The following is a 22380-nucleotide window of genomic DNA, read 5'->3' as shown; positions in this document are numbered from 1 at the left end:
AAGAACCAGAAATGGGGGACCCATAAATCAATGGAGACCTCAAGATGACATAGATGTTGGAATTAGCAGACAAGGATTTAAGAAACCCTATTATAATATGCTGAAGGGTATTAAGGAAAATATAATAAGTTAAAAATTAGTAAATATTAGCGATGGAATAGAACAGGGGTTGGCAATTTTTTTTCTAAAAGGCTAGATAGTGGGATGCAAGATGGCAGCAGCATACAAGGACAGTGAATTCACCCTGTCCCACAAGCACACTGAAATATTCATGTATACAGAGGGAAATTTCTTCTGAGAAACAAATAAAGGATGAAGGAACAGCTTCTGAAAAACATATAAGTGACAAAGACCAAATAGAGAAGACTTGGATGCTGTGGGAGCACTCTGGGAGCTGCGGGAATTCTCCAGAATCAGGGGTGCCGGTGAGCACCATTGTTTGCGTCCCTCTCCACCCTGATAGGGCAGGTGGGAGCCCTACTCGGGTGCTTTGCCCTGCCTACATCACCACTATAGCACATTCCCAGCCACACTGCTCAGAGTCCATTTTTGTTGACTGAAGGGAGCAAGCAGGATCAACAGGTGTCACCACATGGACCTGGCCTCCCTGCCCAGAGCTGCTCCAGCCTGACAGGCCAGTGCCCCAGGCTCTGTAGGCACTTGTCAGGCCCCAATCAGCCTGCCAAAACTACCCAGCACACGGAGCCAGCACAGAGGTCGCTTCTACACAAGGCTAATTTTTTAAGACTGGAAAGAAGTTATTTTGTCTAATTCATATAACCAAACATAGAAAGCCAAACAAATTAAAAAGACAGAAAAACAGGCCCTGGCCAGTTGGCTCAGTGGTAGAGCATCGGCCTGGCGTGCGGAAGTCCCAGGTTCGATTCCCGGCCAGGGCACACAGGAGAAGCGCCCATCTGCTTCTCCACCCCTCCCCCTCTCCTTCCTCTCTGTCTCTCTCTTCCCCTCCTGCAGCGAGGCTCCATTGGAGCAAAGATGGCCCGGGCGCTGTGGATGGCTCCTTGGCCTCTGCCCCAGGCGCTAGAGTGGCTCTGGTCGCAACAGAGCGACGCCCCAGAGGGGCAGAGCATTGCCCCCTGGTGGGCAGAACGTCGCCCCCTGGTGGGCGTGCCGGGTGGATCCCGGTCGGGCGCATGCGGGAGTCTGTCTGACTGCCTCCCCGTTTCCAGCTTCGGAAAAATGAAAAAAAAAAAAATAATAAATAAATAAATAAATAAATAAAATAAAAAATAAATAGCTGAAAACTTGTCTAACTTGGGAAAGAAATGAAAATCCAGGTCCAAGAAGCATAGTGTGTCCCAAACAAGACGGACCCAAAGAGACCCACACCAAGAAATATTGTAATTAAAATGGAAAAAGTTAAAGATAAACAGACGATTTTAAAGGCAGCAAAAGAAAAACAACTAGTCATATACAAAGGAAACCACATAAGGCTATCAGCTAATTTCTCAGAAGCAACAGTCACAGACCAGAAGGGAGTGGCACAAAAGGAACCTACAACCTAGAATAATTTATCCAGCAAGGTTATCACTCAGAATTGAAGGAGAGATAGAATGTCCTGGACAAATAAAAACTAAAGGAATTCCTTACCATTAAACCAGCTTTACAAGAAATGGCAAAGGATATTTTTCAAGCATAAAAGGAAAGGCCTTATCAGACATAAGAAAATGTGAGAAAGAAAAAATTCTCACAGGTAAAGCCGAATATTTAATAAATATAGTGAATCAGACATTAAAAAATACTATGACAATCAAAAGACAAAAGTGCCAAAATCCACTCAAACTATATAATAAGTAATTATGAGAGTCACAAAACAATAAGATCTAAAATGTGATGTCAGAACATAAAGCATAGGTAGGGGAATAAAAATAAAGCCTTTTCACTACCACATGCACCAGGCCTCCCTGCCAGAAAATATTAAACTTCAATGTTTATTGCCTTAAAATATATTGCTATGGATATAGAATGATATACATAAACCTCATGAAAACCACAAAAATAACCCACAAAAGATACACAAAGAATAAGGAGAAAGAAAACCAAACAAAACACTAAAGAAAACCAGAAAGCCACAGGAAAGAAATGAAGAACAGAGAAGAACTACAAAAAGACCCCACAATTAGCAAATTGGCAATAAATGCCTACTTGCTAATTACTTTAAATGTAGGTGGGTTAAATGATCCAATAAAAAGACACAGACTGGATGAATGAACTAAAAAACATGGCCTATCTATATGCATCCTACAAGACACTCACTTCAAGTTGAAAGACACATACAGACTGACAGTGAAACAATGAAGACAGATATCCCATGTAAAGAGAAATGAAAAGAAAGTTGAGGTAGCAATACTTGTATCAGACAAAATAGACTTTGAAACAATGTAGAAAAAGGAAAAGAAGGACATTACTTAATTATAAAGAGGTCAATCCAAGTAGAGGTCAATATAACAATCATAAATATCTATGCACCCAACACATCTAAATATATAAAGCAAATATTAACAGACATAAAGGAAGAAATTCACAGTAATACAATAATACTAGGGAATTTTAATAACCTACTGACATCAGTGGACAGATCATCCAGACAGAAAATTAATAAGAAAATAATGGCCTTAAATGTCACATTAGACAAGATCAACTTAACAGAAATTTATAGAACAGTTTACTCAAAACTGCAGAATACACACTTTTTAAAGCCCACATAGAACATTCTCCAGGATAGATCATATATTACGCCACAAACAAGCCTCAAGAAGATTGAAATCATATCAAGCATCTTTTCTGACCACAATAGCATGAAACTAGAAATCAACTACAGGGAGAAAACTAGAAAAAAACCCACAAATCTGTGCAAGCCAAACAACATGCCCTTGCTACTAATAATTAGTGGATCAAAGAGGAAAACAAATGGGAAATAAAAGCTACCTTGAGACAAATGAAAATGAAAACACAACTTTCCAAATTTTATGGGATGCAGTAAAAGCAGTTCTAAGAAGAAAGTTAATACTATACAGGCCTACCTCAACAAGCAAGACAAATCTCAAATTAAAGAAAAATCTTACTTTACACCTAAAGGAACTAGAAAAAGTAGAACAAACAAGACCTAAAGTAAACAGAAGTAAGGATATAATTAAGATCTGAGCAGAAATGAATAAAATAGAAGTTAAAATAAAAATAGAAAAGATCAATGAAACTAAAAGCTGATTCTCTGAAAAGATAAACAAAGTTGACAAACCTGTAGCCAAAATCATCAAGATTAAAAGAGAGAGTGCCCAAATAAATAAAATCATAAGTGAAAGAGAAGTTACAACTGACACCACAGAAATATAAAAGATGATTTAAGAATACTACAATTATATGCCAATAAATTTGACAATCTAGAAGAAATGAATACATTTCTAGAAGCATATAACTTTCCAAGACTGAATCAGAAAAAAAAGAAATAAATCTAAAAGACTGATTACTAGCAATAAAATTGAAGTAGTAATCAGAAAAGACTCCCAACAAATAAAAGTCTAGGATCAGATAGCTTCACAGATGAGTTCAAAAATTAAAAGAAAAATTAATATCTATCCTTCTTTAAACTATTTCAAAAAATCAAAGAGAGAGGAATGCTTCCAAATTCATTCTATGGAGCCAGAATTAGCCTGATAATGAAACCAGGTAAAGACATTACAAAGAAAGGAAATTACAGGCCAATATCCTTGATGAACACGGATACAAAAATCCTCAACAAAATATTAGCACACTGATTCAACAATACTTTTTTTTTTTTTTTTTTTTTTACAGAGACAGAGAGAGAGATAGACAGGAATGGAGAGAGATGAGAAGCATCAATTATCAATTTTTCGTTGTGGCATTCTTAGTTGTTCATTGATTGCTTTTTCATATGTGCCTTGATAGGGGGGCTACAGAAGACCAATAACCCCTTGCTCAAGCCAGCGACCTTGGGTCCAAGCTGGTGAGCTTTTTGCTCAAACCAGATGAGCCCATGCTCAAGCTGGCGACCTCAGGGTCTTGAACCTGGGTCCTCTGTATCCCAGTCCAATGCTCTATCCACTGTGCCACCGCCTGGTCAGGCATCAATAATACTTTAAAAGGACCATATACCATGACCACATGGAACTTATACCAGGGATGCACTGTTGATTCAACATTAGTACATCAATCAACATAATACACCTCGTTAACAAAGTGAATAACAAAAATCACATTATCATTTCAATAAATTCAGACATTTGACATAATTCAAATTGTGATTAAAACTCTCAACAAAGTGAGCATAGAAAAAAAACATTTTTCAACATAATAAAGGCCATGTATGACAAATCCACAGCTAAACATCATACTCAATGGTGAAAAGCTGAAAGCTTTTCTTCTTAGATCAGGAACAAAACTAGGGTGCCCACTCTAACCACAGCTATTCAACATAGTATTGGAGGTCCTAGATAGAACAATCAAACAAGGAAAAGAAGTAAAAGGCATCCAAATAGGAAAGGAAGAAGTAAAACTCTTATTTGCAAATAATATTATATATATATAGAAAATCCTAGACTCCACCAAAAAACTTTAAGCATTAATTAGTGAAATCAAAGTTTCAGGATACAAAATCAGTATGCAGAAATCTCTGTGTTGCATTTCTATATATCATAATAAATGATCAACAGAAGAAATTAAGAAAATAATCCAATTTATAATTGCATCCACAAGCATAAATACCTAGGAATAAATTTAACCAAAGAATTGAATAACCTGTACTCTGTAAACTATAAGACATTGAAGAAATTGAAGGGGATACAAATAAATGGAAGACTATACCTTGCTCATTGATTGAAAGGATTAATATTGTTAAACTGTCCTAATTGCCTAAAACAATATACAGATTCAATGCAATCTCTATTAAAATATCAATGGCATAGTCTCAGAACTAGAATAAGTAATCCTGAAATTTATATAGAATTACAAAAAAAAAACCCAAAAAGGCAAAGAAACATTGAAAATAAACAAAGTGGGAGGAATTCAGCTTCCATATTTCAAACTACATTACAAACCTACAAGAATTAAGATAGTATGGTACTGGCATAAAAACAGATATATAGATCAATGGAATAGAATAGAAAGTCCAGAAATAAATCTTCACTCATATGGTCAACCTATGACAAAGAGGATAGAGAAATACAATGGGATAAAGACAGTGTCTTCAATAAGTGTTGTTGGAAAACTGGACAATAAAATGGAACCATGTTCTTATACTATATACAAAAATAAACTAAAAATGGATTAAAGATTTAAATGTAAGGCCTGAAACCATAAAACTCTTATAAGAAAACATAGATAGTAAACTCTTTGTCCTCTCTCTTAGCAAAATTTGTTTTGACTATGCCTCCTTGAGCAAGGGAAACAAAATTAAATTTATTTATTATTTGTATATTTCTTAAGTGAAAAGCAGGAAGGCATAGACTCCTGCATGCGCCCGACCAGGATCCACCTGGCAAGCCCACTAGGGGCAATGCTTTGCCCATCTGGGTGTTGCTGCATTGCAACAGGAGCCATTCTAGCACCTGAGGTGGAGGCCATGGAGCCATCCTCAGCTCTCGGGCCAACTTTACTCCAATGGAGCCTTGGCTGCAGAAGGGGAAGAGAGAGACAGAGAAAGGAGAGGGGGAAGGGTGGAGAAGCAGATGGGCACTTCTCCTGTGTGCCCTGATCAGGAATTGAACCTGGGACTTTCACACGCTGGGCCAACGCTCTACCACTAGTCAACCAGCCAGGGACAAACTTAAAAATTTAAAAATGAGACTTAATCAAATTAAAGAGTTCTGCACAGCAAAGTGAACCATCAACAAAACACAAAGACAACCTACCAAATGGGAGAAGATATTTTTCGATGATACATCTGATAAGGGGTATTTACTATTCAAAATATATAAGGAACCACACAATATAACGCCAAAAATAAAATTTAAAAAATGGGCAGAGAATCTGAATAGACACTTCTCAAAAGAAGATATACAGATGACCAATAGATGAAAAGATGCTCAACATCACTAATCATCAGGGAAGTGCAAATCAAAACCATAATAAAATAACCTCACAGCTGTCAGAATAGCTATCATCAATAAATTAACAAGTGTTGGTGACAATATAAAGAAAAGATGCAGCCACTATGGAAAACAGTATAGATGTTCCTCAAAAAGTTAAATATAGAGCTGCCATAGGTTCCAGCAATTACACTCTGGGTACTTATCTGATAAAAAACACTATTTGAAAAGATATATGCACCTCTATGTTCATTGCAGCATTACTAGTAATAACCAAGATATGGAAGCAACCTAGATGTTCATCAATAGATAAATGGATAAAGAAGATGTGGTACATATATACAATGGAACATTAGTCAGCTATACAAAGAGTGAAATCCTGCAACAACCTGGATGGACCTAGAGGATATTGTGCTAAGTGAAATAATCTGACAGAGAAAGACAAAAGCCATATGATTTCACTTACATGTGGGATCTGAAAAGAAAAATACATATCAGAAACAGACCTATCAGTACAGAGGAAACACTGATGGTTACCAAAGAAGAAGGGAGTGGGGGATGGGTTAAATAAATGGCAGAAAGCACCAGACAGTAAATCATTTAGGCTTGTGGGCTGTCCAGTCTATCAACTACTCAGCTCACCATTTAGCACAAAAAAAGCCTTAACACACATAACCAAATGGGCACAGCTGTGTTCCAATAACTGTATTTATAAAAACAGGTGACTAACCTATGGGTTGTAGTCAACCGACCCCAAAACAGAAGATATCTGAAAGAACCAAATTGAAGTTCTAGAATTAAAGAGTTCAATATTGGAATGAAAAAATCCAATGTATAGGCTTATTTAACAGCAGATAGAGAGGACAGAAGAAACGGTAAACTTGAAGATCGATCAATAGAAATGATCCAGTCTGAAGAATGAAGAGACAATCACACCATGAAGAGCCCGTGGCCTGCAGAGCACCAGGGAAAGGCCCGTCTATGAGTAACTGGAGTCCTAAGAGGAGAGGAGAGAATGGATGGGGTAAAGAAAATCTGAAGAAATAATAGCCAAATGCCCCCAATTTAGTGAAACATACAAATTTACAGATTAGAGAAGTTCTTTAGATTATATGATTCCTACTGATTTATCTTCAAGTGAAGCTGGAACAGGTGTGAGATAAGCTGAGGGTCCAGGGCAGGTACATCTGGGTGAGGTGAGGGGCCTATAAAAACAGCACCTGGAGTCAGGGGTGGGCTGGGTGGAGGCGGAGGCCCCACCAGGCTCTCGGAAGAGGGAGGGCAGAGCCTAGGCACGTATCAAGCTGATGACTGAGTGACACATGGGCATGACTTCAGTGAGTAGCTGGTGATCAGGTCACTGAGACCATATTCGACAAATGACTCACTGATCCCCAGTGTGACAAAAGCAGAGAAGACAGGTAGAAGTGAGGGTGTCACCTAGAGTCACGCAGGTCTGGGCCAGCACCACACGAGCTTCCTTTCCCTGCACGTGATGGAGATAAGGTCATGGAAGGGCACCTGTGGTGGGCACCTTTCACAGAATGTGGAAGCTGAAGGCTCCCGCAGCTGGGCAAACAAGGGGAGTGTTCTTCCTCACGGCTTTAAGTTTCAGGAAAGTAAAGGTTCCCTATATCATGGGAAGCCTTTGTGGGAGAAAAATCTCGCCCTCAGTTGGGGATGTTGGCTGGAGGGCTGGAGACTGACTGTAACCATCACACTCATTGTGAAATCCACCAAAGCAAAAGCGCAGGCACTTCACTTTGGGGTGGGGTTGTAGGGACAAGACGGACCCCCCCCCCCAAAGCTACAAGGATTTGGCAAACAGATGCTCTGAAGGGGAGCGATTCTGGATCCCATGAACCTTTATAGCTTCATGTAAAAATCCCAGCAAGGCCACTTTCCCTGAGGACGTCTTCCTGCAGACACAACATGTGGGCAGTGTCCCATGGTGTCATAAACAAGGCAGTGACTGCTTACGTGGCCACCATATCCCCACAATCACCACTATCAGGGTGCTCCAAGCTCCATCCCCTGAAGTCAGGACTTTGTCACAGGCCACAAAGCAGCATGAAGTGACGGCACTGTTGATTTTGATACTGATGCAGCACAGCCAGAGGACAAAGGGCTCCCCAAGGTGGGAGGATGAGACACCACCAGGCCGGAGGTCCCACCTAGGCACCGAGCCTGGAGAGTTCACTGAGGCAGATGCGGGCAAAAGCTGGAGGCAAACCCAGAGCCAAGACAGCCTCATGGGGGGCAGCTTTTGTGTCCCCTCATCCCAGTCTTTTCCCCAGATGCAGGAGGGCCGGGGGCCATGGGCAACCCTGCTGACGGGCCGGGCTGGGAGCTGCCCCCACCGCACCCACTGCTGCAGGGGCCCCCATGGAGCCGCACCTATGCGGGAGTCAGGGTCACATTCCTGCACATTGGACAGCTTTCTGTAGGAGGGACCTGTCTTGCCACTTACTACAAGCTATTAGTATTTTATCTCTTTTAGACTAGGTTTTCTCATTGTAAAGTGATAGTCTAGACCTTTCTGAGCTGTTGTAAAGATGAAAATCAGACTCCTGCAAGGAAAATGTATTGAGTGCGTCTTTCCCAAGCCTGATGAAAGCAAAAGGGAAAAGTTGTCATTATTTTCTCGTAGTTTTAGCTTTTTGGCTGGAGCAACAAGAAGGAAGGATCTTCCACCCCACATCGCCCCCGACAGCATCCACCCCCCCCACCATGGCCCCCACACGCCCCCACCACAGCATGCACACATCTACCATGACGTGTACACCCCTTCACCATGGCGTGCACAAGCCTTCCTGGGCCTGGCTGTGGCTCCCAAATGGCTCTCACAGCAGGAAGGTAGGCTTGGGGCCAGGCTTCCCAAGGACCCCAGACCCTCCCCTGCTCCCCTTGATGGGGGCATGGAGTGCTACCTCAAGAAGCTGGAGACCCTTCTTCCCTGGGAGAGTGTCTTGTTTAACCACCCACAGTCAGGCACTGAGGCCCGGCAGCTTGGATTTAAGCTGAAAACAGCTGAACACGGCCCTCAGGCTCGTGCAGGAGGCTGGGCTGGTAGATGGACCCACTCAGCTCAAGGGCTGCCTGCCCTCAGCGCCTCTCCCGATGGTGGCCGCCACACACATGGATCACAGGCATGGCCTCTGTCAAGGACAGAGCTTCCAGGGCAGCTGGCATCCTTCCTGCTTCTCTCCTGGGAGCAAACACCTCTGTGCCATATCAGGTCTCTCCCCAAGAAGTTCCACTCAGTCTGTGTTAGCCACAGGCCATGAGCACAGTTCAGGATTACAGAGGACACGCCACACACTTAGCAAGACACCAGCATGGGCTCGGTAAGGCACCCTGCTCTGTCAGTAGATTCAAATGCAGCTCATTAACACGGAAACAAAATTTCAGATCACGAGCAAAACAGGAATTTAAATAAAAAGCCCGCTGGAGGTGCCCCCCATGTGGGTAGCGCGAGAGGCTCTTGAGGGAAGGTGAGTGCAAAGACAAATCCCCTTATTCTCCTCCCCTGCCCCACCCCACACCAGCTGGAGGATGCCACAGATGGTTGGGAAGTGGCCTGGGGCACCGGCTGGGGCTGGGGGCTTCCTGACCCCGAGCTGGTGGTCAGGGCGTTGGAGTGGCTTCTCTCATTCAGAGAAAATAGCCTGTCCCATCCCTGGATGGCTGGCCACATGCATCCATCCTCACCTGCCAGTGCCTCCTATGGAGAACACCCAAAGCCAGAGGGAGTGCTGGTCAGGACATGCTCCTCTCAGACCCCGGGACCCTGAGAGGCAGGGTGCGGGGCAATGCTCGTGCCAGACCGGGGCTGAGGGTGCCTTGGCCGTCTGCACATTCTCAGCATTATTGAGTTAATGAGTAAAAGATTTTGACAACCCCAAGGACTTCTCAGAAACTTTACACTGTCTTCATTTTCCAGTTTATTTCCAGAAAAGTAAGCTTTATGGGGGCAGGGGGAATACAGCGAGGGGGCTGTGCTTGGACTGGCCAGCACCTACACGTCGTGCCAGTGTCCAGAGGCCCCACCCCATACCTGACCCCTGCTCTGTTTTTAAATGGCAGTCATGATGATCCCTACAAATCTTAACCACACTGTACCAGCCAGCGCCAGCACTGTTAGATGGTGGAATAAAAAAGGTAAATTAGCGGGCATGGTGTGAGGTGCATCTGGGTGGGGCCAACACCATCACAGGAGATGCACTCCCTACAAGCCTGGCCAGGTCCGTGAAGTTACCTGATGTTAGCCTGTAGCTGAGGGTACAGTGGGTGGAAGCCAGCATCCACCTGGATGGGACCACAAAATCATTCCTACCTCAAGGACAGGTGAGGACCAAGATGTTACAGGTAAAAGGTGTATGGGGGCAGAACTGCTGTGTCCCCTCCTTACATGGCATCGGAGGACACTGGCCCCTGACCCTGCTGGGTCCTGTAAGGCATACCTCAGATATAGGTGTCTGTGGCTACTGTAAAACTGTCTTGACATTTTCATTTTTAATCGACTATTGTTCGTTGATCTCTTATTACGTGCTGGGCACTGTGCAGGGTAATTACGATGCTCACAGAAAGCCCACCAGGCCCCTTGTACTTTCTTTTTTATTTTATTTATTTATTTTTTTACAGAGAGAGAGTCAGAGAGAGGGATAGATAGGGACAGACAGACAGGAATGGAGAGAGATGAGAAGCATCAATCATTAGTTTTTCGTTGCAACACCTTGGTTGTTCATTGATTGCTTTCTCATATATGCCCTGACCGCAGGCCTTCAGCAGACCAAGTAACCCCTTGCTTAAGCCAGCGAACTTGGGTCCAAGCTGGTGAGCTTTTGCTCAAACCAGATGAGCCCGCGTTCAAGCTGACAACCTTGGGATCTCAAACCTGGGTCCTCCGCATCCCAGTACGACACTCTATCCACTGCGCCACCGCCTAGTCAGGCCCCTTGTACTTTCTGTGCACTCATTCACCTGCTTGAGTCCACCCTCACAGCCACACCGGAGAGAGGTGCTGCTGGTGGTCACACTCCTGCTGTGGAGACCGAGATCCAGAGGGGACAGCAGCCTGCCCTTGCACAAGGTGACCACGAGTTCTCTCAGAGGCAGCCACAAACCAGGTAGGAGTCATGGTGTGGGAGGCCCTGAAGAGTCCTCAAATTCCATGAAGTTGCAGGTAGAGTGATATCAACTTGGGGACAATGACCAGCCTCTTCCTTCCTGCTTCCCCCCAGGAGATCTATGAGCTGGGGTCCTGGCCCAGCCTCAACCCCCTAAGCTCTGATCTGAGATGGCTGAAGCTGCCCCCAGGCAACTAAACAGGCCAAGCTCTGCTGGTCCCATCAGGCTTCTAGCTGCTGCCCCAGGCGATGTGGGCAGTTGGTTTCTCATCCAGATTCTTGGCTGAAGAAGCAAGACATGGAAATGGGCAACAATTCCATACAAGGAAGTGTGGTTTTGCTTCAGAATGTGCACTCAATGGCATATTCTGCTCAGTTATTGAGTGACGGCTGTCACCACAGACTGACATCTGCCTTCAGGGAGCCTAGCCTCTGAGTTGGCCTTTGGGAAGTAGCAGGAGACTGAGGCCTCTCTGGTACACTGGTGTTGAGCACCCTGTACAGGCCTGCTCTAGGGCTCTGCCCTGGGGGTGCTGGGAAGGTCTTTGTGACCCCACAACATACTTTCAGTGCACCAAGCCTCCAACGGGCGCAGCCAAGGGACGGCCAAGGGGTGGCTTCAGCCTCTTCTTGAACCCCCAGGCTTGTCTATAGCCTATTCCCCTGAGAACCCAGCTTTTCCCATTAGGCTGGGTCCAGAGAATCTCCCTGGTGACCCCGTGTCCAGGGTTCCACAGCAACCACGCCAACACCCCATCAGATGCGTGTGGGGGTGACAAGAACTCAATAGTTAGGCGGATATCCCCTCAGCGCCTGCCACCATCTGTCTGGCCCAAATTTCACCCACTCCTTACTGACCTCCCCCAGGAAGTGTTGGTGCCACAGAGGTAACTGAGGGTCCCACGGATCCAGGGAGTGACAGAGCCAGGATTCAAACCCAGGCCCAGCATTTAGGGACACATGGGGAATAAATCTTAGTGCCGCAGACTGAAACCCTCAGCCCCACAAAAACCAGTGCACACATGCACATGTGCACATACACGCACACGTGCACACACATGTACAGCCACACATGGACACACACATGGAAATGCACAGACGCGGGCCTCCCTGGTGGTGCTGCCCTGTTCACATGCATGTCTATATAGCAAGCGGTGGCGGGAGGGGAACTGTGCTAAGTGCCTAGCACATGGGGGCCAAGTTCTAAGGGAGAGCATGAGGGAGAGGTCAGAGCACTGTGCTTATTGCACCCCAAAACTGGGGCTGACTAAATCCAAGAAGAACAAGAGCCCCTGAGCTGGTGGTTCCCACCCTTTACATTGTTCCAAAAGCAGTTAGAAACGGGCACTTCCAGCTTTCCCATCCTGCCTTTGCAAGAAAGCCCTTTCCAGCTGAGAACTCAAACCTGGTTGGACTTTGGCATGACAGCTCGGCAGGTGGTGGGTCCGCGAAGGGAAGACACAGAGCCCGACCCTCCCCCAGCAGCCCTGCCCTTCTCCGGTTTGGCCCTGATGGGAGCTGGTCTACCTCTGCCCCCAGAGGCTGGAGCCTGGAGGCTGGGGCCAGAACGGTTCACAGGACACCTTCCTGGAGCTGACACTGGTGTGTCTGCAGGCGCCATGTCTGTGCCTGAAGCAGAGCCTTCTACTGGGGGGGGGGGGGTGCCTGAGAGACAAGTTGGCTCAACCTCTCCTTGTCCCCCATCTCCATCTTCAGGATCTGACCACCTACCACTACAGCCCAAATAGCCTGGCCCCCCACTCACCGGGGCCCCCTGGGCTGGTGTTTCTGTCTGAGCATTCTTCCTCTGAGCCTTTCTCACTCAGCCCAGCCCTCTCTTGTCCTCTGAGGCCCATCTTGACTGCCCCCCCAAAGGGAAGCCTGCACCTGTCCACCATCTGACCCCTCACCCAGTAAACCATGGGGCTCTCACCTCTTTCTAGAACTGAATGAATACCTGGGTTATAGATGTATAGACTTGAGACACAATCAACTCCAGAGAAGGACCCTGGGCCCGCCCACGTGCCTTGCCTTCCATGACCTGAAGAATGGCCACTTCAGCACTGCCCCTGCTCCGGTGCTGCCCAGGGGTTAGCCACAGGGTCCCACAGCCCTGGTGCTGCCAGTGGTCACTGTATGTAGACACCACCCCTGCATGCAGCTCGGGTCTGACAGAGCTGGGCACCATGTACCCTCCTTCCTCCCAGGCCTGTGCCCTCCTGGGATGCTGGAGGCACAGAGGCCCAAACCACAGCCTGGTGGGCCTTGTCTCACCTGGGCCATCAGCAGCTCCTCAGGAAAGATCCTGCACCTCTGACCAGACCCTAGCACACATACGCACTGGTTTTCTCACTTGTTTATTCTGAAAGTGTTATTGGAAAGAACGTATACAATCAGAGTGGTTTTGCCACATTACAAATCACATTGGGGTAGCTCAGCTTATGGGCTGATGAGGTGACCCTCATCCCTCCCTGGTGTCTTATTTCTCCCATTAGGGTCAAGTTCTCCCAGGCTCAGAAGCCCTCACGGCCCCACTTCCCTGTCCCCTTTGACCTCACTTCCCACCTGTCCCCTGGTGGTCCTCCAAGTTGCTCCTCAGACACACCCACACACGCCCATTGCAGGCCTTTGCACTGGCTGTTCCACCCCTGAAAATGTTTTCCCCCCTCACCCACAGGGCTCACTCCTCCTGTCATTTGTTCACTAATGCATTTCACGCCATTATCCCGTGGCATGACCGTGTCTGTCTGTTCCTGCACAGGAATGCTACCCTCCAAGGTTCGGGCCTGTTTTGCTCCAAGTTGCCTCCTGGCCTACAACAATGCCCGGCAGATAGCGACACTAGCATTTGTTAAATTCACACTGGTAAGAGCTCATCTAGTTCCCAGAGCTGTGGCTGCTAAAAGCTCAAGCATTTTGAATTGCATTGATAAATCAAACTGTTCAAGCCCCAAAGAATCGGCACTGTACTGAAGTGGTCAGCCTGCCTGGAACCCAAGTTCCAGGCTGCATCCCAGGAGGGTGCATGAGCCAAGACCTGTGCAGGTGCCTGTGTCTCTAGACGCCAACATGTCAGGACCTGGCAGATTCATTCTGTCTTGTTTCAGAATGTCTGATGGTGATGCAAACAGGGCAGCAGATTGCAGCCTGTGGTAGAGGGCACTTAAGACTTACATGGATGGACGTGCCGACTCCCGGAGACCCGGCCCACCCAGGCAAGTTCTCTGTGGAGTGATGCTGCTCCCCACCCTGAATGCCAACACACCCACGGTGCTCTGAGCTGATGCTGGCGCTGCTTGTCAATGGTCTGCCTGCCTGGAGGGTGTTGTCATAGGGTGTGCCGCTCAGCTCACCAAGGCTGTGTGGCAATTTGGAGGAAAAAAATTTGCTTGAGAAGCTTATGTAGCCACTTCCCAGGCCTAGCATCTGAACGGTTTGTTGAAATCTTATAGACAGGTGAGAAGCTGACATTCATCAGAACATTCATTCATTCATTCATTCATTCATCACCTCTGCACAAGCAGATGTGCAGGAGCACTGCTGGGGGTGGCAAAGGCTCCGGGTTTGGGGGACACAGCAGGAACAGAAGGACACAGTCCCTGCCTTTGTAGCACTGTCCTGGTTGTGGAGGGATCCTCGGGAGCTGGGGGTAGGGGGGTAGAGGGTTCTGAGCTCAGAAGAGGTGGGGCAGGAGAGATCCCAGGTAGGTGGGGCTCAGCACGATGGCGAACTGCCTGTCTGGGCAGTGTGTGTGTGTGTGTGTGTGTGTGTGTGTGTGTGTGTGTGTAGGGGTGTGTGTGCAGAATCTGAGCTTCAGGTAAAGCCAAGGAAAGCCATTGCGCAGGGTGACAGTGGGGTGGATGGGAAGCTGCCATGCAATCCCCCAGCCCAAGCCCACATGCCCCTGGAGCTCGCCACCCCAACCTGCTGGGCAGTGCAAGAGGGCTGGGTGGGGAGGGCACTGCAGGCACCTGGACTCACCCAGCGCTGCTCTCTCCTCAGCCGGAACAGGGACAGGAGGAGGGAGATAGAAGATAAAGCTATGAGGAGATAGGGAAGGGCTGGAAATAAGTGCATGAGGTCAGGAATAAAGGTGGGAGCTCAGAAGGGCTGAAGTCAGAGGATGAGCAAGGTACAGGCACAGGTGGGGGCAGCAACCTGCCCCAGTTGAGCAAACCTCGGACCCAAACACTAGGAAAACCCTTCAGCCTCCTTGAAGCTTTTCCTAGCGCAGGAGACTGGGACCCACTGTGCCTAGCACGGCTCAGGCAGGAAAGCACCCAGTCTGGGCTCTAATGCTGAGGGGTGGGGAAATAGGCTCTACTTAGAGCCTGTGCCCAACAAGACATGTTGCCTGAGACCTGGTACACCAACACCTGGTACCTGAGATCCAACACCCCAGTACCCAGCACCCCAAGGCCTGGTGTCTGAGACCCAACACCAGAGAGCTGCCAGTTGCCAGACTCAGAGCCATGGGCATGCTGGTCCTGGGAGCAGCCTGTTACAGCACCCCGGCCGGGGCAGAGCCAGAAAGCCCCTTCTTTGAGAGAAACTCACAACACCTGCCAGGGTAGGGCAGGTGGAGGAGCTGAGGAGAGCTGGCCCTGACCTTGGCTGGCCCTGACCTTGGCTGGCCTCCTTCGTCATACCCGGAGCACCCCACCCTCTCTGGGAGCACATCTCCTGGTAGAAGTTGCTGCTGAAATGGAGTGGGGAGACACTGGAGAAAGGATGTGTGGATGGAAACTCCAACTTTAAACACTCCCTGGCTCCTGGGGAGCACATGACGAAGGCCTCTGCACCCGTGGCAGGAAAACCCGCCTCCATCCAACTAGGAAAGAGTAGAACCTTTCTGGAGGTGCCAGAGCTGGGGGACGGGGGGCTGATACATCTGTGAAGAAAGAAAATGTGAGACTGACTGAAAGCCAGATTAAAGAGCCCAGAAATAAATTTCAGCAAACTCCTACATTCACGTCACAGAACCTGTGTGTGCCGAGGCTGACCTAGGGCCAGACTCCAAAGAAGGGCTTGATGTCTTGGGAACAGGTAGTGAGTGTTTCCTGGACACTTACGGGAAGCTGGCCCAGGTGGAAGACTCCCTGGGGAGTCCCCTCCACGGAGCAGGCAGGACTGGGTGCTATCGTACTTCCCGACCTTTGTCCCCTTCCTCAGTATATTCCAGAGGAATACTTTAGCTCCAAATGCCCATGGATTATTTTACAGCCAGGGGCTAATTCTCCCATGGGCAGTTCCTGAGAAAGGAGACTTTATACCTCCAGCATGGAACCCTCCCTCCTGTAGACTCTTGGGAGAGTCCCTGGTTCCAGGCCTCGGATGATGCGTCCTCTAACTCCATCTGTCCTGTCAGGGCTGGGGTCTGCTAGGGCCCACTGACTTTGTTTACTCTTGGTAGGATAAGGTTCATTGGGAACTCTTGCTGGTCGCTCTGTCCTTCTAGGCCATCCTTTTCCTCCAGATCCTCTCATGTGTTACCTTCAGAGAAACAAGGGAAATTCAGTAGGTGCAGGGAGGAGAGTATGGCAGGGGGTGCTCAGGAGCCCAGAGGAAAGAGCAGCACAGGGGTCAGGTGCAGCCAGGGGCCCAGAGCACATGGAATTAACCCCAGGAGGTAAATACTACCCCAAGCCTTCCCCACAGCCGGAACATGGTCAGGGCAGACGCCCAGTGCCCAATAGCTATACCTCAGAGAAATCCATTATTAGGCAGGGTGTTTAGACAGAAGCCACACAGCCAGGGGAGGCCTGAGGACTGAAAACACTATTAGAGAGAGAAAGCCTGGCCTGATCCAAGGTCCAAAATGACCCTGGTGTGGGCAGCTATAGACTTGGGACCCTCAGGGAAGCACATGTCCCAGGGTTCCAGGCTGATCTAGAGCAGTGGCCCCCAACCCCCGGGGCCGCGGACCGGTACTGGTCCGTGGGCCATTTGGTACCGGTCCGCAGAGAAAGAATAAATAACTTACATTATTTCCATTTTATTTATATTTAAGTCTGAACGATGTTTTATTTTTAAAAAATGACCAGATTCCCTCTGTTACATCCATCTAAGACTCACTGTTGACGCTTGTCTCGGTCACGTGATACATTTATCCGTCCCACCCTAAAGGCCGGTCCGTGAAAATATTTTCTGACATTAAACTGGTCCGTGGCCCAAAAAAGGTTGGGGACCACTGCTCTAGAGGAAGCCTCCCATCCACCCAGGGGTAGACACCATCCCATTGTGTAAGGATCTTCAATCTCATTCTCTACCTGACTAATAAGCCCAAATGTATACATGTAGGGAGCTTGCAGACATGGGGTCTCAGGCATCTATGGGCACAGCAGGCACACCTGCTCCTTGCATTGTGAAGTGGCAGAACCCAGTCCAGGATCCTACTCTCCACTGCTCTCTGTTCCTAGCCATTGAGCAGAGAAGCCGCCTCGAAACATGTGCATGAGTTACAGCCTGTGTCTCATGGTCCCTGTACCTTGTTTCTCCCACAGTCTAACCTTTCCAACACAAGGAGCATATGTGGCTGAGAACTGAGAACCATGTGTGAGGCACAACAAATGTTTGGAAATCATTATCAATCCAGCTTTCCTGTTCCTATAACTTGAGACTCAAATAGTCTAGATGATCCCTGACCATTTTAAATGATGACAGGGGCCAAGTAACTTCACAAGTGTGAACCCTGGACTGCAGGGCAGCAGGAAGTGTACTATGATCCAAACACGTCCCTCATCTGTGCACAGGCTGGACCCACAGCCATGCAGCCTCCAGTCAGGTGAAGGCATGGGTGTGAGTGGTCTTTAGGGGTTTGAGTGATGGGCACTAGGGATGGCTGCACAGGAAAGGAGATGTCTGTGGAAGCCTGCTCCCTGAGTCAGGTCCTAACTGTACGTCCAGAATTTCAGGGACAGGGGAACACACATGCAGAGGGCTGGGCAGTGGGAAGCCCCTGGCTTAGTCCAGCAGTAATCGGGTCAGAGCTCTGCTTTTCACTGCAGAGAGCACAGTAGAGGGTGGGGCCCAAGTCATGGAGGGCCTGGAGCACAGCAGGGTCTGGTCGGGAGTGAGTCTGGACCATGAGGATGAGGTGACTGGCTCAAGCTGACTCTTGGTTTGTGGGGCTAAGTGTGAGCAGTGGGTCCCGCTTATTTGTTAAGCTTTGGTGTTGAGCCTAGAGAGCCAAGAAGTGTGTGTGTGTGTGTGTGGGGGGTCCATCTGAAGTGTGGGGAGATGTCTGTGCCGAGATGCCTGATTACCTGATGCACTTATAGGGAACCCCGGGCTAGAGATGGGGCCCTGGCACCAAGCCAGTACCAGGAGGTGCTGGGCGTGGGACAGTGCAGGGAGAGTGGACTAGGGTAGGCCTGGGGCCAGGCCCAGGAACAGGCCCCAAGGTGGAGAGAACAGCAGCCTTAGACATGGGGACAGGACAAGACAGTAGGGGTGGGAGCACTCCTGTGCCTGGGGAAAAGAGTGGGGTCATGTGAGGCCCATGCTGAGCCATGAAGAGGAGCTTGGGGACCTAGGGAAGGTCAGTACAGTGGGTCCCAGGGGATAGAATTATGGGGGCACAAGGAAGGACAGAGAGGGAGCAAGGATGGGAGAGGCGTGGGCGTGGGGAGAGTCCTAGCTTACTTTCTAAGATGGAGAGACTGAGAGTCTGCAGGGCTGCCTATCCATGGACGAGGCCCTGATGCCCCTGTAGCAGGAGCCTCCAAATACAGAATAACTGTGTGGGCAGGGATGGGGCAAGGCCTAGCCGGGCCAGAGGGCACTCCAGGAATGCTTGGTCGGCGCCATGGGTCTTCTCTCTGGGATCCTCCTGAGAGCCCCCCACCCCCAGCCTGCCAGGATTACAGCAACATATGGGGTGTGGTGCTGTTAAGGTGAGCCTTTTTAAATGGTGAGAGCTGGCAGGAAAACACATTCTGCCCTGCCCATGAGAGGAAGCTGGAGCTGCTGGAGTGGGTGGCTCCATCCAGAGAAGGCCCTCTTCCGATGGTTCGAGGGCTCACAGACCTGCAGGCCATGGCTCTTCTTGGGCCAGTAACAAATTTCTCGGTCAGTGCTGCCCTCCCAGTGCCCCCAGCCCCACTCAAGGCTGACCAGCTAGTGTCCTAATGGTTGTCACTGGATTTTCATACGCCAGGCTCCATACCTGTGCAGATACTGGGACCAGACAGATAGTGCACGTCTGATTGCACAACAGGGGTGCCGCGCCTCCCAGAGTGTTGCGGGGCCATCCTGCACACGTCATTACCCTTGTGGCAGTTTCACAGAGAAAAGAGGTGGCAGAGGAAGAGACACCCCCCCCCACACACACACACATATACACACACTCTGACTCAGAAACATGTAGTTCTTAGGTGGGCAGTATGAATATCAGTGCAGGATGCGCCCAGAGCCTCAGGTTGAGTCTGTCTGGATTTGCTCAGTAAATGTCACATTGGGCGTGACCAGTGTCAGTGGTCTCCCCATGGCAGAGGCATCTGTCAGAGACACAGCATGAGACCCCCCTCTTAGTGCTCACATTTCACTCCTGACATCACAACCCCAACCCCCACTGGAAAGCCCAGTGGGGAGCAAAGTAAACAAGGTGACCAGGCAGGCAGGGCCAAGGTGCTGCACACACACCAGGAACAAGGAGGGAGGAGGCAGAGGGATCCAGAGAGTTTCTAAGAGCAGACGTGAGAGGGATGTCAAGGGAGGCCATTGGCACAAGCAGGAAGTGAAGGGAAAACAAGCTGCAACCGGACTCTGCCAGATACCCCCCAGCTCCAGGTCCAAAGTCCTCTGAGGTCTTGCCCCAAATCTGTCCCTCCTGTCCTGCCCAGGGCGTCAGTACTCCCCAAGGTGCCAGAAGGGGCCCTCTTCTCTTTGCCATGCCCCTTCCCATTCCAAAATCATTGGTGATCTGTCCCTGCCACCTACTGTTCTGTGGGGGGTCGGCGGACGAAGGGGACCTCACACCACCTCTCAATGGGTTCTCCCTCGGGTCCCCTCAAGTTAAGTTACAAATGCTTTCACAGTTCCACCACCTCAACTAAGACCTCCCCGGTGTTCACCAACACTTAGACACCTTAGTCCTTCTAAGCTCTGAGGGAAGCTGACCTTCCCATCACCTTGCCCAGGAGTAAGGGCAATCCCCACTTTGCTGGTTCTCTGGAGCAAATTAGGAGAAAACTGACAGGGGTTTTAAAAAGAGAAACACTCTCAATGGGAAAATCGCTCCTACAAATAGAAATTTACTGGGTTTAATTTTAAGTGGCACCGTCTTCCCTTCTGCTCTGGGAACAAAGTATCACTTCAGTGCTTGATGGCAAGTGCATTCCCTCTCTCAGGGCAGGAACGAGCCCCAGGAGCCCGACAGACAGAAAACCGGGCGCAGGAGCAGAGCCGCACGCGGCACGCAGGCCTGGATGGGCAAACTGAGTCCCCAACGCGGGGCCCGGGGAGCCCGGAGCGCGCGGGCTTCCGAGACTGCACCTGCCCGGCAGAATCGGTGACCAGCAAGGCCGCTCCGGGTCCGGCCAGGCTCGCAGCCGCTGAGCCTCGCCCTGCTTGACCCCAAGGGCTGATTCCCAGGGCCTGGGCGCGGTGCTCTTGGACCGACCTCCGGGGCATCCGATGCTGGACGCGCCCCCTTCACAGGGAAGACCGTGGACCCGGCACAGACCCGGAGGGAGGCGGGCGCCTCGCTCTGTCCATGGGGTCGTAGACGAGATCGATGCAAGGAAAGTCGCGGCGAAGTTAGAACTCCACTACCGTCCGACCCGGGGTCGCTTACCGATCTTGGCCACACTAGCCACGAGTATCCAGAGCGCTATGATGTATGGGTCCTGGACGTGGTGCCATTTGAAGGTGACCACCTGGAAGCCCTGGCTTGAAGTTTGGCTAGGGTCCTTCTCGATGGCCCGCGCCTGCGGCAGCTCTCCCAGCGCCAGCAGCAGCGCCAGCAGAAGCCCCCAACCAGGACCTGAGGCCCCGAACCGTGACATCGTCGCCACAGATTAGTGCCCTCTCTTGATGCTCATGTCGTGGGAGTCCGGCTGCGCTCTGCGGAACGCGCTGCGCCGGGGCCGCCGGACTTGCCGGCCGGCAGGACTAGCGTTGGGCGGAGCGCAGCCGAGAGCACTGCGGGTGAGGGCTGCTGTCTCGGTCCCCGCCCGCCGGGGTGGCCTTTAATCCCGCCGCCCCGGGGGGCGGGGCCTTCCCGCCCCCGCTGCGCACCGGAGAGCGCAGACACCGTAGCGCGTTCTCGGCACGCCCACCTCCGGCCTGACCAGCCCCTTGACCTGACCTTCCCACACCCGCGCACCCGGTCCCCCTTGTCCCCCTCCCTCACTGGCCTGCACATTCTCCGCTCTGCGCACTCCCGCCCTCTCTTGGAGCCCAGGGCCACAGGGCACAGGCCGGGAGGTACGCGCCATCGCTGGGCAATGGGTGCCACCTCCCTTGGGGGCGGAACGCAGCGCCGGGGGCTGGGGGTCCCTGCCCGCTTGGCTGACGGGTGGTGTGCGCTCAGTGAGTGCTTCGGGTGCCCCTCGGTGTCGTTCATTCAGCTCCTGAAGTTGTCTGAGGCCACTTGTGGGCACACTGGCCCCAAAGCCTCTCCTCCATAAACGCACGACCTAGGGCCCCAACCTCGTGCTGTCTTCCTCAGGAACATGCATAACAAAATCCAACAACTTGTCAGAAACTAGAGCCCTTCCCCCACCCCGCAACCATGGGGTGCAGAATCTAAGTCGCTGCCCTTCTCCAGGCATCGCCCCTGTTTCTTCTGTGAGAGACCCGTCCCTCGTCCTCCTCCCCACCTGAGCCCAGCAGCACTGCTCAGACCTCTAGCATCAGATGTTAAATGCCCGTTATACCACAGGGTGGGCTTCAGACCGACGTGGGGGTCAGGAGCTTCTGCCCTCAAGCTCCTGCTGCCTGCACTGAATCTGCAGATGGCTCAGCTGGACACCTCAGATTCCACATGCAAAGGCACCTCACATTTCCTCTCCAAACCCACCCTGCACCCTCACTGGAGCAGCCTTGTCTCCTGTTCAGCCCCAAACCTAGGAGGCATACCTGACTTCCTCAGCTTCCACTGTTTCCATCTCAACAAACCCGGGCACTCTACCTGCAAAATACAATGGGGACCAGCCACTGCTTAGCACCTCTGGCCACCCCCA

General features: G+C 49.9%; 1 protein-coding gene across 3 annotated transcripts in view; it reads right to left on the bottom strand.

Moving 5' to 3' along the window:
* The window catches only part of SLC9A3 (solute carrier family 9 member A3), a 50650-nt gene extending 29296 nt beyond the window's left edge, over positions 1-21354 (bottom strand). For 2 of the 3 annotated variants that reach the window (XM_066375174.1, XM_066375181.1), the window contains exon 1: positions 20991-21354. In XM_066375174.1, coding sequence (XP_066231271.1) covers positions 20991-21201 — 211 coding nt within the window. In that variant the 5' untranslated portion in view covers positions 21202-21354. The remainder of the gene's footprint in view (positions 1-20990) is intronic. The other variant, XM_066375190.1, reaches the window with a different exon arrangement.
* Between the last annotated feature and the right edge of the window lie 1026 nt (positions 21355-22380).

This window comes from Saccopteryx leptura, chromosome 1, assembly GCF_036850995.1.
Source record: "Saccopteryx leptura isolate mSacLep1 chromosome 1, mSacLep1_pri_phased_curated, whole genome shotgun sequence".
In the NCBI taxonomy this organism is placed as follows: Eukaryota; Metazoa; Chordata; class Mammalia; order Chiroptera; family Emballonuridae; genus Saccopteryx; species Saccopteryx leptura.
Note: the sequence above shows the minus strand (reverse complement) of the source record. Positions and strands in the feature narration are given on the sequence as shown.